Source organism: Bombyx mandarina, chromosome 17, assembly GCF_030267445.1.
Source record: "Bombyx mandarina strain Sakado chromosome 17, ASM3026744v2".
NCBI lineage: Eukaryota > Metazoa > Arthropoda > Insecta > Lepidoptera > Bombycidae > Bombyx > Bombyx mandarina.
Window position 1 is genome coordinate 11357716 of NC_143223.1, and position 15017 is coordinate 11372732.

Consider the following 15017-nt stretch of genomic DNA (forward strand, 5'->3'; position numbering starts at 1 on the left):
CATCACTCGTATTTGATTGAACACAGTTTATAAAAAGTCAATAAAACCTTTTGAATAATAATTATTGAAACTCAACACACACAACTTTCACAATGACAGGATAAACCGACAGTTTCGTTGCACATACCGACAGACCGACTGACTGACTGACTGACTATCAGAGATTCACTGACTGAGACTGACGGAATGACTGTCTGATACGGAATGCCACGACTCTGTCCACGTACCGCCATTTTATACTGTGGCGTTACGGAGTCTACCCTTCATTTTGTGATATTTATCAAAACAAAATTTCATCATTTAAAATAATAATCAAAACCACCGTCTTAATATTACTAAAAGTCGTTATCCACGACAACTAAAAGTCGTTATCCACGACATATATATATATATATATATATATATATATACGTATGAAAAGAGTGTGTATCGGAGCGTTAAGATATGAGTGAGAGAAAACGGAAAGAAAGGAAGAAGAGAATGACAGACAAAATGACAGAGAAAAGGAAGATGGCGAAGACGGTTAAAAAATGAGCAAGGCGTATGTAATAAAAGTGTTTATTAATTTTTAAATTATTATCATAACAGAAGATTTTGGAACAGTGTAACTTTTATTTTATGAGCTGCGATCCCTATTCTACATGTATATAAGTGTCATCAAGGAATGCGATACTACGTCTAAATAGCTACAACAAAATGTTTTAATTAATATTTTACTTCAACTCGGTTTCGTTACGGTCTCTTTGAAAATTGACTTAATTAGTCGGAATATTAATAAAGCCTTATAGTGCAATTAGTCACTCAACAAAGCAGCTTACGCGTGGAAATTCAGGTACGTATTCCTTCACTGTATGGGGTTAGAATTCCGCATATTTGCTCAACACATTTCGACTAAACAAACACGTAAACATAATACGCTCCAGATAATATATTTGGCTTTGAATTGTTAAGCACTTGTATTCAGAATGGGTATGGTATTGCTCGGATGGGAATTTCTTGTTGTCGTGGCCTAAAGGATAAGACGTCCGGTGCATTCGTATCTGGCGATGCAACGGTGTTCGAATACCGCTTGCGGGTGGGTACCAATTTTTTTAAATGAAATACGTACTTAACAAATGTTCGCGAATTACTTCCACGGTGAAGGAATAACATCGTGTGATAAAAAACAAACCCGCAAAATCATAATTTGCGTAATTACTGGTGGTAGGCGTGGTGGTAGGACCTCTCGTGAGTTCGCAGGGGTAGGTACCAGCACCCCGCCTATTTTTCTACCGTGAAGCAGTCATGCGTTTAGGCTTAAAGGGTGGGGCAGCTGTTGTAACTACACTGAGACCTTAGAACATATATTTCAAGGTGGGTCCCGCAATTACGTCGTAGATGTCTATGCGCTGTAGTAACCACTTAATTCGCAGAATCTACCACCGGATCGAAAACGCGACCCACTGAGAAGATCCGGCGAGAAACTTAGTGGGCTGTTAGAGTTTTCAGATGTTTGGACGAGCTCACAGCCCACCTGGTGTTAATGGTTACTGGAGCCCATAGAAATCTACAGCGTAAATGCGCCACCCACCTTGAGATATAAGTTCTAAGATCTCAGTATAGTTACAGCGGCTGCCCTACCCTTCAGACCGAAACGTATTACTGCTTCACGGCAGAAATAGGCAGGGCGGTGGTACCTACCCGCGCGGACTCACAAGAGGTCCTGCCACCAGTAAAAAAGGAGGACCGAGGACCTCCCTTCGCCGAGGACACGGCTATCTACTACTCGTGTAGGAATTAGTCGCTAATTCATCGGTGACTATACAGTAGTAAGTATTTAAACATAACCGTACAGGTAAAAGGTGTCTTGTTTGCCTTGAAGTCAATAAACATTCTATGTTATTGAAATACATCTAATATAGTTAAAGCATTATAATGTTAATTCATGACACAAGTGATGTGAGTATGAGTATTGAAAACACATTTTTTCCACATAAAAACCAAAAGGTAATAAAAGAAAACTGGTTTAAAAATGGTAAACTGGTTTAAAAAAAATTGTAAACGCACACAAAGTTATTGTTACCCGCTGGGGTTCGGAATAAATAAAATTCTACCGAATTCAAAGTTAACATTGTTCACAAACACTTTAAAATTCTCAATTCGCTTCTTCCGCTTCGCTTCAGGTGATCCGTTCACTGTTTCGCTTCGAGTTGTTCCGATTACTAACTGACTGCGTGCCATCTCTGCAACGCTTTTATAGCCGATACCATATCCCTAGCATTATCGAGAATATTCCGCACATTTCGAGTATTGTGTTTCCGCTATGTATCTGACAATAAATGGCGTTGTACTTCTCGAGTGTTTTATGTGCTAGCTAATAGATCCTTCGATATTCTTTCGACTATTCGGCGATAGATGGCGTTACTCTTACCGGCAAAATATTATTAAACGTCATAGATTTTTAGTGGGATGAAGTAGATGATGTCGTTGTGTGCATTGTTATATTTTCAGTAATTTAATGTTTTTTTTTCGACTTATACGTGTAATCATAGTAGCGTCATTAGCTGATTCTGAGATGGTTCACAAGGATGGGTAAATCAAATAAAATTGCTGGATATCTTGGGCAAAACTTTATTGAAATCTCAGACTAGCAACGACGACACTTATTGGCTAAAGTGTTCCGAATAAATAGATGGGGTAGTCATTTTACTATGACATGAGTAGCTTCAAGGTGGTGGTAAGCACTCATTTAGCGATTTATATGAGCTCCTGGAACATGATGAACGCGCTAATCGGCGCCCCTTAATATGGGCCTGCCGAAGCGAATCCACCCACGAAACTCCTCAGAGGGCTCAGAGGCACTGAAATGATCTTCTTGTTCTTTTTACTGCCATCAAAGCAGAGTTCGTTCCTATTATCCGGATACTATAAAAATTTACATTATGATTTTAAAGAGATAACTTTCACCCACGTATCATTCCGTCATCACGTGCGATTCCGGAATAAAATCTCCGGCCGCAGACTTTCCTGAGTACTATCATTTCAAATGGAATTTAAGAAAGGCGATCTCCTATCGAAGGCCATTAAATGAATATTATTTTCTGACTATATCTTCAACTTTGCTACCAGCTTAAAATCATTTCTTTAACACGTAGCATGTATTAAATAGCTTTTATTTAACTTGTATACTATTATTCTTACTGGTGGTAGAAACTCTTGTGAGTCCGCACGGATAGGTATTACCACCCCACCTATTTCTGCTGTGAAGCAGTAATGCGTTTCGGTTCGAAGGGCGGAGCAGCCGTTGTACTGTTACAAGTGAGACCTTAGATCTCAATGTGGGTGGTGGCATTTACGTTGTAGATGTCTGTGGGCTCCGGTAACCACTCAATACCAGGTGGGTCGTGAGCTCGTTCACCCATTTAAGCAATAAATAAAAATGTACGTACGTAACTGATTTCATAATGTATAAAGGTGAAATTAAACTAATTAATATATTTTTTTATTTAAATTGGAAACTAAAAATAGTGTGCAAGAGTTATTTAAGAAGGATTTGAATGGAGAAATGCTAGAGAGACATTGAGAGTAAATGAGTAACCGTATCAAAATTTAAGTGGTCATGCAAATATTAAGTAGTTTTTTTCTACCAAAGTTGATAGCCTTGAGAGGTTAAGTCAGCGTAACCGTGCGAGTAGGTGAAATCACGGGACTCAAACCGGAGTGTTGCTAGCACTGGCTCTAGCAAAAGCAGTGTTTCGCAGAATCTACCACCGGATCGGAAACGCGACCCACTTAGAAGATCCGGCGAGAAACTCAGTTGGCTGTGTCTATGAGATAAGTTAAGTACAGATGAAGTGTTTAATGTAGCATGTTTGACCGACAAGAAGGGGGTTAGGTGAAAGCGACGACCTTCTTTTCGTCCTGAGGCTACGTTAATTGCACGAAATGCTTTGAAATTACGGAAGGTCAAGATTGACAGCGTTTTTAGTATACACCCAATTCCGTCTTATGCACTTAGATGTGTACAAGCCAATTGCCACAAAAAGGTATAAGATACTAAAAGTGCTCACGCAATTACAAATACTAGAGGTCCCGCAGTAGTCGAAATTCGACTATAATTAATTGGAATTGTAAGTTTGTACACTATTATGATTGTATTTTATACTTCTATAATAACAAATTTCGCCAAGACTACACTGTAAAAAACATTAACAACAATATTTAATCTATTCTCAATCTGACAACAGACGCCAAGAACAAAAGTTTGACAATAAATAGTATGCATGCGTGTGTGCGTCAAATACATGGCATGTAGTGTGTGTAATGTTTTCTTTATTGATTTAATGTATCTTTTATGCATTATTTTGAAATAATATTAGCATTGTGCACTTCTTCTCTATATTCTCTATAAGTGGGCAAAATTTCATACACCTCCGTCCGCGCAATTTTCGTAAAAAGGGATACAAAGTTTTTGCTTCACGTATTAATATATAGCTATGTTTCGCTTTTGATTTTTTAAATGAACGTAAAAGGAATTGTTTTCGTTTCCTGGAAAAAGTATGCTTAGATTTAAAATGTTTTACGTAACACGCGGAACACACGTCACGAGAAAAGACAAGTGTGAAACAACAACCACCTCGTTCGTCGCGAAACGACATGTGTAATTGCGGTAAGAACATCTTGTACGGAGCGCTGTCGTTATCCGTGTCTCCGCACAGAAAGGTTTATTTCAGCAAAGGTTAACACGATTATTAATTTGCTTCACAAAAACGTTTTGCTTCGTGTAAGAAGTTGAATTTCGTACAATGTCATTAACATTATAATGTGTTTTTTTTTTTTTTTTTTCAGTTTTCACTAAACGATGACCGAGCTTGCTTGGTTTTTTTTTTGATAACGCCATCTTGTTGTCTCTTTAAAGCGGTTAGTTGCCCTCAATTAAGAAAAATAGTATTATTATTCGCCAATAGATTTCGGGAAGAGTTGATTATTGAAAACACGAATAAAACAACATTTTTTGAAAATAAATCGTGGCTAGATCGATTTAACGCCCCGAAATCCCCTGTATACTAAATTTTATGAAAATCGTCGGAGCCGTTTCCGAGATTCAGATTATATACATATATATATATACAAGAATTGCTCGTTTAAAGGTATAAGATGCGTGAGAATGACGCATTTGTAGTGGTATTTTATCATCCGAATTGTCGTTTTGCAAATTACTTTTTCTAAGTTGTTTTTCGAATAATAAATTCATTTACGTCATTAGAATAAAATATTGCGAAAGACACATAACTAGCACTAATTACTAAACGAATTATGCGTAAAATAAAATAAAAAAAACACTTTAATTTTCGTGCATTTCATAGCCTTTTCTTAAATAATTAGCAATAATACTGAATGTATATAATTACATTATACTTAACAGGAGAATGCAAATAATATATTATACATACAAGCATACGAAATAATGAAATCTGGTTAAATAATCTACTTTTATAATGCGTAGTAATAGCTGCATAAATATACTTATTTATTGGTAATATTTTAAATAAGTAACCGTATTCTGTTTTCATATGAAACCAACTGAACATACATAATAATATGTAATGCATGTTAGAAATATGTCCACAACCGACTCTGATATAATATTGCAGAACAATAAAACCTGCCATTGTCTATTTTTTTCTTTTTTTTAATGCTTATATGGTTGGATGAGCTCACGGACCACCTGGTGTTATGTGGTTACAGGCACCCATTGACATATGTAAATGTAAATGCAAATGCCGCCACTCACCCCGAGATATGAATTAAGCTCATATCAGTTTTTAAAGTACAATGGCTGCCTCACTTCGAACCGAAAAGCATTACTGCTTCACGGCAGTAATAGGCAAGGTGGTGGTACCTACCCGTACGGACTCACAAGACGTCCTACCACCAGTGATTACGCAAATAATACTTTTACGGGTTTGATTTTTATTACACGATGTTATTCCTTCACTTTGGAAGTCAATCGTGAACAATTAATAGGTACGTATTTCATTAGATAAATTTGTACCCGCCTGCGGGATTCTAACAACTTTGCATGCTACATTCGAATGCACCGAAAGTCCTATCCTTTAGGCCACAACTACTTCAAATCTTCAACGACTGTCACTTCACGTTTCGAGAGAGAGAGAGAGAGAGAGAGAATACACTTTATTGCACACCAACACAATTTACATTAAAAAAAACAGTCAAAAAGCACATACATTTGTACAATAGGCGGTCTTATCGCTAAAAGCGATATTCGAATTTGGTTGAAGGGATTCGATTGTTTCGATTCCATATTCAGGCTCCAGGAGAGCTATAAGTGACATTGTGTACTAGGTGAACAATTCTCGAAACGAAAAGAGATGGCAATAATATTGTTGATTCCTATCATTCCTCCTCCTCCTCCTCCTCGCGTCGTTTCATCACTGCTGAGGGTCGTGACCATTATAATTCGACATGATTTTACTCCTTGTAATGTCCCGCCAGCGCCTCCGATCATTGGCCGCATGAAGGGCGTCGTGGAATGGGATCTCTAGTGTGGTGCGGATTTGGTCAAACCACCTTGTCGGACTGCGCCCGCGCGGTCTCTTTCCCTCGATCTTCCCTGTCATTAATAAGATTCAAATAATAATATTTATAAAAATATTTATAATACTTTTCACGCTATCTTACAAAATTAACAATCATTTGACTCGGAGACTCGATCATTGGCAGTAATAATCTATCTTCTATCTATATATATATAAAAATTAATTGCTGTTCGTTAGTCTCGCTTAAACTCGAGAACGGCTGGACCGATTTGGCTAATTTTGGTTTTGAATTATTTGTGGAAGTCCAGAGAAGGTTTAAAATGTAGATAAATATGAAAATGCTCAGAATCAAATAAAAATAACAACTTTGTTTTTCCTTTCATGTGTCCCCCCCGTCGGACAGATTCCTTTTGTTTGTTCCAAGTTTATTTTATACGAAAGCTTAGTTCTTTTATGTATCGATTGAGTTACTACGTAGTCTGCCGGGTCAGCTAATGGAAAATAAAACGAAATTTAGAGATTTACAGGATTATTCGCTTTGATGTTCAGTATGAGCATTGTTTTCCGGTCATGGTTGTGATCACGACATGTCATATAATCGTGATAGTGGCTCACTCTTACTTTAACTTCAAGATCTCGTTACAGCCTTAGTTAGAGATCTAAAAACAATATCTTCATATGATACTCTTTGTTTTGTATCAGGAGGAAATCGTGTAGGAGTTGAGAGTAGTATTAAATCCCTCCCTGAAACTAGAAAGGCCTCCGGGACACCAGCAATCCTTTCTTCCTAAAAGAAACTAAATCCCGTTTAAGTTCAACAAGTCGCGTCTAGGCCTCGGATGAAATAGATAGAACTCACCCAAGGTAGGCTGAGGCGGGCCGACGCGTTTAGCGCGGAGCGCATGTTACACTATGCCCTCTGAGTATCAATCAATTAACCGTGGCCTAGTAAACAAGGTCCCTGTTAACTAATACAGACCAATATCATGGATTCCAGGGACAGAAACCAATTTGTCTAAGGACATAAATACTTAACATAGGTTTCAGCATCTCATTCACTATAAATAACTAGCTACACTTTTAACAGACTCACCTCTAACCTCACCTCACCTCTAACCTCACCTCACCTCTAACCACCTCTAACCTCACCTCTATCCTCAATTGGGACAATATATTTTTAAAACCGGATAGGTAATAAAAAAATAAACAATAATTCTGAACAAATCCAACATGGACCCCAAATCAGGATTTCCTGTAACTATGGAAACCAGAAATAAAGGCATATAATACATAAAAACAATCTACTAATCATTCAGATAAGCAGCGAATAAACTTTTTCGACATGTTTTTCCGAAGCGGGTAAAGGATTCACGATCTCTGTACCAGCCAATTTCCACTCTCCAGAGTTCCCTTTAGTTTTATCGTAGGTTAGCCATCTTCAAACAAAACACTTTTACACGCTCTGTATGAGTATATAAAACGCTTATTGGTTGATTACATCCGATTTCGAAACATCTTTTTGGTTCAGTCACGTAAATCTGGGGTCTCAAGAAAACCATAAAACTAGACAAGATCCAACTCGAGTGAAGCTTAAGAGTCAACTTAACTTAATTTTTAATCTTAATATTTTATTTATACTGGTATATAGAAGAAAGAAAAAAAACCAAATCATACGTGAACAAGTTTAATATTATAATTTACAGACATTTTTCTCTGAAGAGGGACTTACAATGTAATATATGTAATGCTTTAGTTCATTATCAGGAAGTTCGATTCCTAATTTTTTGCCTAATTCCTCTTGGCTAATTTCGAAAACTTTCACACAGCCTTGACGTGTAGCAGCTATATCTGATCCGCGCGATGTGACCCAACCTCCGGTCATTGGTACGCCGTAAGTTTTACAAAGCATTATTCTATAAATCATAATAAAATTTGTTAAATGTAATTACTTGATTACACAATAATTAAAATTATAATCTTAAGGAAAATAGTGAGCGAGAAAAATTCGGGAACTCTTATATCTATATATTAATACGTGAAGCAAAAACTTTGTATCCCTTTTTACGAAAATTGCGCGGACGGAGGAATATGAAATTTTCCACACTCATAGAGAATATAGAGAAGAAGTGCACAATGCTAATATTTTTTTTAAATAATGCATTAAATATACATTAAATCAATAAAAAAACATTACACACACTACATACTATGTATTTAACGCACACACGCATGCATACTATTTATTGTCAAACTTTTGTTCTTGACGTCTGTTGTCAAATTGAGAATAGATTAAATATTGTTTGTCTTAATTTTAATAATATTTTAATATTTTTTATAGTGTATTCCTGGCGAAATTTGTGATTATAGAATTATAAAATATAATCATAATAGTGTACAAACTTACAATTCCAATTAATTATAGTCGAATTTCGACTACTGCGGGACTTCTAGTAATTAGTAACTGATTCACTGTTTGAAGTCATATTGCAACAGTATATTGTTATAGCATTGTGAATGTTATTCCGGTAGGCGCAAATTGTTTTCTCGGATCATAATAAAATTTGTTAAATGTAATTACTTGATTACACAATAATTAAAATTAAAATTATAATCTTAAGGAAAATAGTGAGCGAGAAAAATTCGGAAACTCTTATATAATTAGTAACTGCTTCATTGTTTAAAGTCATATTGCAACAGTATATTGTTATAGCATTGTGAATGTTATTCCGGTAGGCGCAAATTGTTTTCTCGTTACATATCTATTAGGACTATACATTAATTTGAAAACACCTCTAAATACACACAACAGCGTTTTGCACTAAAGTTATTCAGTGATTTTAGCGCTTAAGACCCACCAAAATTTGTATTTAAGTCTGTGTGGCCGTTATAATGCACTAGCTGAAATGAATTATGAGAAAAAATCGCCAGCGAGTGCGTTTCAATTATATCGGAATTAATTTTAAATATTCTTAACATAAAAGTACTCCTGTATCTTTCTATACAGAGGATGTTCTTTAGTAAAATGTTACTAAAATAGGAAAAGCTTCGCACTCTAGTTATTGCAGATAGAAAAAAATCAAATTATCTGGCAGGAAAATATAACGTAAATAAATTAACTTACGAAACAAAACTTAACATTTTACGTTCTAAAGTTATTTCGCAATTTACTAAAAAAGAATACAATTTAAAATCAGTAGAGGTGCATTGCATTGTGCTATTTCAGCGGACGCCAGCTTCGTCTATGTGCTCTCGCAAACTTTGCTGATTCCACAAATTATTAAGTTAATAAAGGAAGGAATACTTATTAATCACCTGTTTTAGTCATTTATGTAGTAGATGGTATTACAGTCGTTTTAACTTTTTTTTAAATCCTTCAAGTTCCACGTCAATATGCAATTGACCATTATCAGTCAAACACCGATTTTATCGTTTTACTCAGAATAATTGTTCAAAAATAAGTAAAAATAGAGTATGTACTAAAAATCGATGTAAATATTAAGCCATACTAAAATTAAATTATATTTTAAGGCAAAGTAATAAAATTAATGTTTTGTCATCGGTTCTTGATACCTGTGCAATTTCCAACTAAATCGGACGTTTTAAATTTGGTAAAAATTGTATTTAAAGATACCGTAACATAAAAATTCAAATTTAAAACTAAAAAGAAAGTTTCTGTATCGGGTGCAGTTTCAGTGCACACATGTTCTAAATGTTACCTTATTTTGATCAATGCTTGTGCTATTCCATAGCTTCTGTAATCAGGATGTGTTGCAAGTCCTTCATCATCCAAATAACTATCAATGTTGTATTGTTTCATAAAATCAGAAACTACAAAGATTTTTTCCAAGCGTTCGAAGATCTCCAAAAATCTTCTCATTAATTCAGTTTTTGGCTGAAAATTGTAGAGTTATTGAGGTGTACATAATATATATAAAGTTAGAGATAGTAAAGTAAAATAGTATGGTTAGACACTAGAAAATTCGTCATTCAGCAGTCCATAAATGAAAAGTTAAGTTTCAAACAACCTACTTTCGTCAGCCTTCATCTGTTTAAATTCATTTGGAAAATTAATTTGAGGATTAACACAACGCTTTCACCACCATCAGCGAGAGAAGACAAGGACAAGACAGGATAATATAATTGATAGAATAGATAACGTAATGTATTGACAGGATATTCTAATATGGATTAGTAGTGGCTCCTAAGAACCAAAAATTCTTCGATGACTGATGTTTGTCTGTGCCATTATGGAGGAAGCGCGATAATTGCATTTCGTCCCTAGTGAATGTTCGATATAGCATTTATCTTCGTGATTTCGGCCGATTCCACAATAAAAGGATAATCGTTGTGGAGAGGTTTGAGGAGGCCTATGTCCAACAATGGACGTCTGTGGGCTAAAAAAGCAATACTTGTTGGACCGCAAGCCTAACGGACGATCTAGAAGATTATATTATTTTAGTTTATCAAACCGATACGAAAGTGGAGATAGCCTAAATAGCTCTCAACAAACGATAAGGGATAGCATTGTATAAATAAATAATAAGTTGACCAAACAAAGCAAATGGCAGCTACACAAAATCTTAGACTTTAAAATACAAGTAACAAAAGTATTGCATATAAAAACAAATTAAATTTTCATTTTGGCAGCAAATTTACTGAAAGAGTTGTTATCATGTATTTAATAAACTTTTAAATACCTTGTTTAGAATTTGGCCAATTATATCTTCCATTCTATGCTTTGCATTCTAATTATATATTATCAGAAGGTACCGTTAAATTTTTTATGTATTTGTTGAGTTTATTACGTCAATGTCCTCATTACAGTTTATGTGTATATTACTACGATTAAGACTTATTATTTTTATTCGTAGGTATATTAAGATTTCAAATGTATGTACAATAACATTGGACGTTAAGTTAACGTACATATTATATAACAGACGAAAATTAGGGATAAAGACGACTAAATAAGGAATTTAACATAAATTTTTCTAATTAATCAAAATTTTCTAACTAAACTATCAATGAAACTGATGATCGACTTCCATGATGAAGGCATAGGTTTTGAATTAAAATAAAACTGTAACATCTGATCATAGGGCATTTTGTAAATTGTACAGGTAGGTATCACGATTCTTCCTATGTCTACTGTTGGGAAAAGTCCTACACGCCAGTTTAAAAGTTAGTCATATCCATGATACAATTGGAATGGAAATTTCTCTGAAGAACCTGATATGTCATTTAAGTTGAATTGTTTAAGGATTTCTGTGGAGGATTAATTATAAGGTGGACCTTGAGTCCGTTTACCCATAAACAGAATATTAAAAAAAACAATTAGACTATTTAATGAAACGTTTTTGCGAAAGTAAGTTTCTCTCTCTTTTGTTTTGGACTCTTTTGTTCGTTCCTAACACCGACTTCTCATCTGTTCTGTTTGTGAATATATGTATGTATATAAACCTTATTACACTGGTGGTAGGACCTCTTGTGAGTCCGCGCGGGTACCACCACCCTGCCTATTTCTGTCGTGAAGCAGTAATGCGTTTCGGTTTGAAGGGTGGAGCAGCCGTTGTAACTATACTGAGACCTTAGAACTATATCTCAAGGTGGTGGCGCATTTACGCTGTAGATGTCTATGGGCTCCAGTAACCACTTAACACCAGGTGGGCTGTGAGCTCGTTCACCCATCTAAGCAATAAAAAAATTAAATTATTCATATTTTTCATATTTTTCAGTATTCATATTTTTAAGTTTTTAATAGTCAAGTGTTAGATATTAAAATAATCGCACTGACCTCAATTACAACTTCATTCTGTTTTTCTCCAATTTTTAACAATTTTACTATAGAAAATCCTACTATTTCTGATTCATCATCATCTTTCTCAAGGCAACAAATAACTATTTTGATCGAAGGATGCTTCAACAGCTTCGAGTAGACTTGTCTATAGTCTTCCAAGGCCCTTTCATTGTTTGCAATACCTGTAACAGAAAATGCTGTTTTGTAATTTTAGTTTTATGAAAACTCTTCCTCTTAATTCCTCTAGCCTCTTAATATTTTGGATATCATCCTCTTGGGTATCGATGTGTTTTCATCTACGGTCAGGTGATGCGTTGACAGCAGGCTTCTGTCTAACAAAGGACCTTAGGTGTTTCTTAACAGTACCGCAAAGAAAGATAGAGATGAGGCATATCAGATCGTTCCGTACTCAAGCTGTAAGAGAGGTTTCAGTTTGACGTTAAAAACATAAAGCGAAGATACGTACTAAAAAGTTAGTGAACAAAAAGTAAAAGCAAAGATTTATTCTTGCCTGAAGCTACATGAATAGTCTCTTGCTGTACGTAGTATTTGATTTTGAAATCCATAAATTCGTCAAATCTATTTTCTGGTAGTGTTTGAATGGAAAAATTTAGAATTGTTCCATCTTTTCTGATCTTCGAAAATTTTAACCACTCCTTCGATCCATGCGGTGAAAACATTTTGAATAGTCAATAAAACACCTGAACGCTGTTTAAATACTTTCGGAGTACATGTTTTATTCAAACAAATTAAAATGATTACAAAAGCAAACCTTTCTTCAAGCATGTCATTGCCGTCATAATGGTTTGGTTCATTTTGCATATACATAATATGTACATTAAATTATTGATTCGAGGCTATGCTTCGCTGTGTCTCCAAAAACATATTAATCGTTAGATGCTATCTCTAGTATTTTAATTAATACATGAAAAAAAAATACATTTTTTAACCGTCGTGGCTTAGGGATTTAGATTCGCCGTCCGGATCTATCGGATGTTGAGGATGACCGCCCACGTCAATAAGGTTGGCAGCATCTCACCACGTGAGATTCCTCCTCCGGCCGGCCTTAGCCTCTAGGTTACCGTCAGGACTAAACTCGCTATCTACAAAACGTATGTTCGTTCCGTATCACTTACGCAGCCAAGGCCTGGTGTCACCCCTTTCCCCGGACATTTCGCGGGTGAGGTTGTAGGTCCAGCAGGACCTTTCTCTTCCCACTATAGTCGGAGCCGGATCTGGGAGTGGAGTCAGTCCGCTCGAGAAGCTCATTCGGAGGCTAGGTTGTGCTATGTCCGAGCGGACTGTCTCTGAATCCCACGAGCATCTCCACAACATAGCTCCCTTACACGCCAGACCACCTGATAATAAAGGAGTTCCTGGACTATGGTGTGATATTCGGTTCAAGCGGAGTGGTATAGAAGCGCTCTGAATGAGTGCCCCAGCGGGACTGAAAATCCACACCTTATTTTCTTTTATTTATGACATATTTTTCTTTTTAGCATTTGAGAATCTAACTTTTAGTCTGAATAACTAAAATGCAAATTATAGAATCCATATATCAGTATCTATAATTGTCTATATAGCTATAATTATAGAATATAAAGTACAGAAAACGGATGAAGTTAAAGAAAAACCAAAAGAAAAATAGGAAAAGGCCGTCTTTGTGGGATGTTGCAATAGACATACTGCTGGCAGTTTAATTGGTATTGTTACGCGCTAGGGTTCGGGATAAATAAAATTTCACCAAAATACAACTAGAAACTGTATTCAACTCGTGTTCATTCAACTGTGGAGCTCGTCCACCCATCTAAGCGATAAAAAAAAAAACAAAAAAAAACACTTAAAACACTACAGAAACACTTTAAGATTCTCAGTTTGCTTCTTCCGATTTGCTTCAGGTGATCCGTTCGCTGTTTCGCTTCGAGAAGTTCTGATTACTAGCTGCGTGCCATCTCTGCAACGCTTTTATAGCCGATGCCACACAGCCCTAGAATTATCGAGAATATTTCACACATCTCTTGCAATGTGTTTTCGCTTTCTGACAATAGATGGTGTTCACCCTGTTTTTTCCAACTCTTAAAATCGTCACTAGAGAGCGCTGTAATACGCAAATCCGTTGTCATGATATCCTTGTCATAAGTGACACTGTATCCGTAGATTATTGATTTTTTATTGAATATACAAGTTTTTCTAATCCAAGTTTATTTTCATAATCATCCCTCGGAAAGTCGAACAGATGGAGTTTGTACTTTTCGAGCGTTCTAGGTGCTAGATTCTTCGATATTAATTCGACTATTCGGAGGTAGATGGTGTTACTCTTACCGGTGTAACAGTATGTTATGGCGGGGAGTAAAACTCATTTCAAATTCCGACACATCATTATAAGAGGACATGCTCCGCTGACCCTACATAATCTGGAATAAGGGCATAAAGAAGAATATTATTAGCTTCTACTGGATATTGATAGGCTGAATAACTTCGTTCCAATTTATTTTTTGGATGGGCAGGACATGTGGTTCGAATGGAGAGTACCAGAATGCCGAGACAATTGCTCTATGGCAAACCAGAGGGCCGCAGAAGTCGTGGCAGACCCAAACTCCGATGGTTGGATGGCGTGGAGCGCGACCTCAAAAATATCGGCGTCAAGAACTGGAAGGAGAAAGCCCTGAACAGAGCAGTCT

The 15017-nt window shown here is 36.0% G+C and overlaps 1 protein-coding gene across 1 annotated transcript; it reads right to left on the bottom strand.

Annotated features, from left to right (window-relative positions):
* Window positions 1-8209: 8209 nt before the first annotated feature.
* On the bottom strand, window positions 8210-13033 carry LOC114240712 (uncharacterized). Its single transcript, XM_028171365.2, has 4 exons — window positions 12848-13033; window positions 12334-12518; window positions 10256-10431; window positions 8210-8452 (listed from the first exon to the last, which is right to left on the bottom strand). Exons 1-4 carry the CDS (start codon window positions 13014-13016, stop codon window positions 8230-8232), a joined length of 753 nt encoding a protein of 250 aa, XP_028027166.2. The 5' UTR covers window positions 13017-13033; the 3' UTR covers window positions 8210-8229.
* Window positions 13034-15017: the final 1984 nt, after the last annotated feature.

Bases quoted from the DNA above. Each gene is read 5' to 3' on its own strand.
- LOC114240712 (XM_028171365.2), bottom strand. From the start codon at position 13,016: ATGTTTTCACCGCATGGATCGAAGGAGTGGTTAAAATTTTCGAAGATC. The intron at 10,432-12,333 runs GTCAGTGCGATT...TACAATTTTCAG, and splicing joins AGAATGAAGTTGTAATTGAG to CCAAAAACTGAATTAATGAG. The intron at 8,453-10,255 runs GTAACATTTAGA...TATGATTTATAG, and splicing joins CAAGCATTGATCAAAATAAG to AATAATGCTTTGTAAAACTT.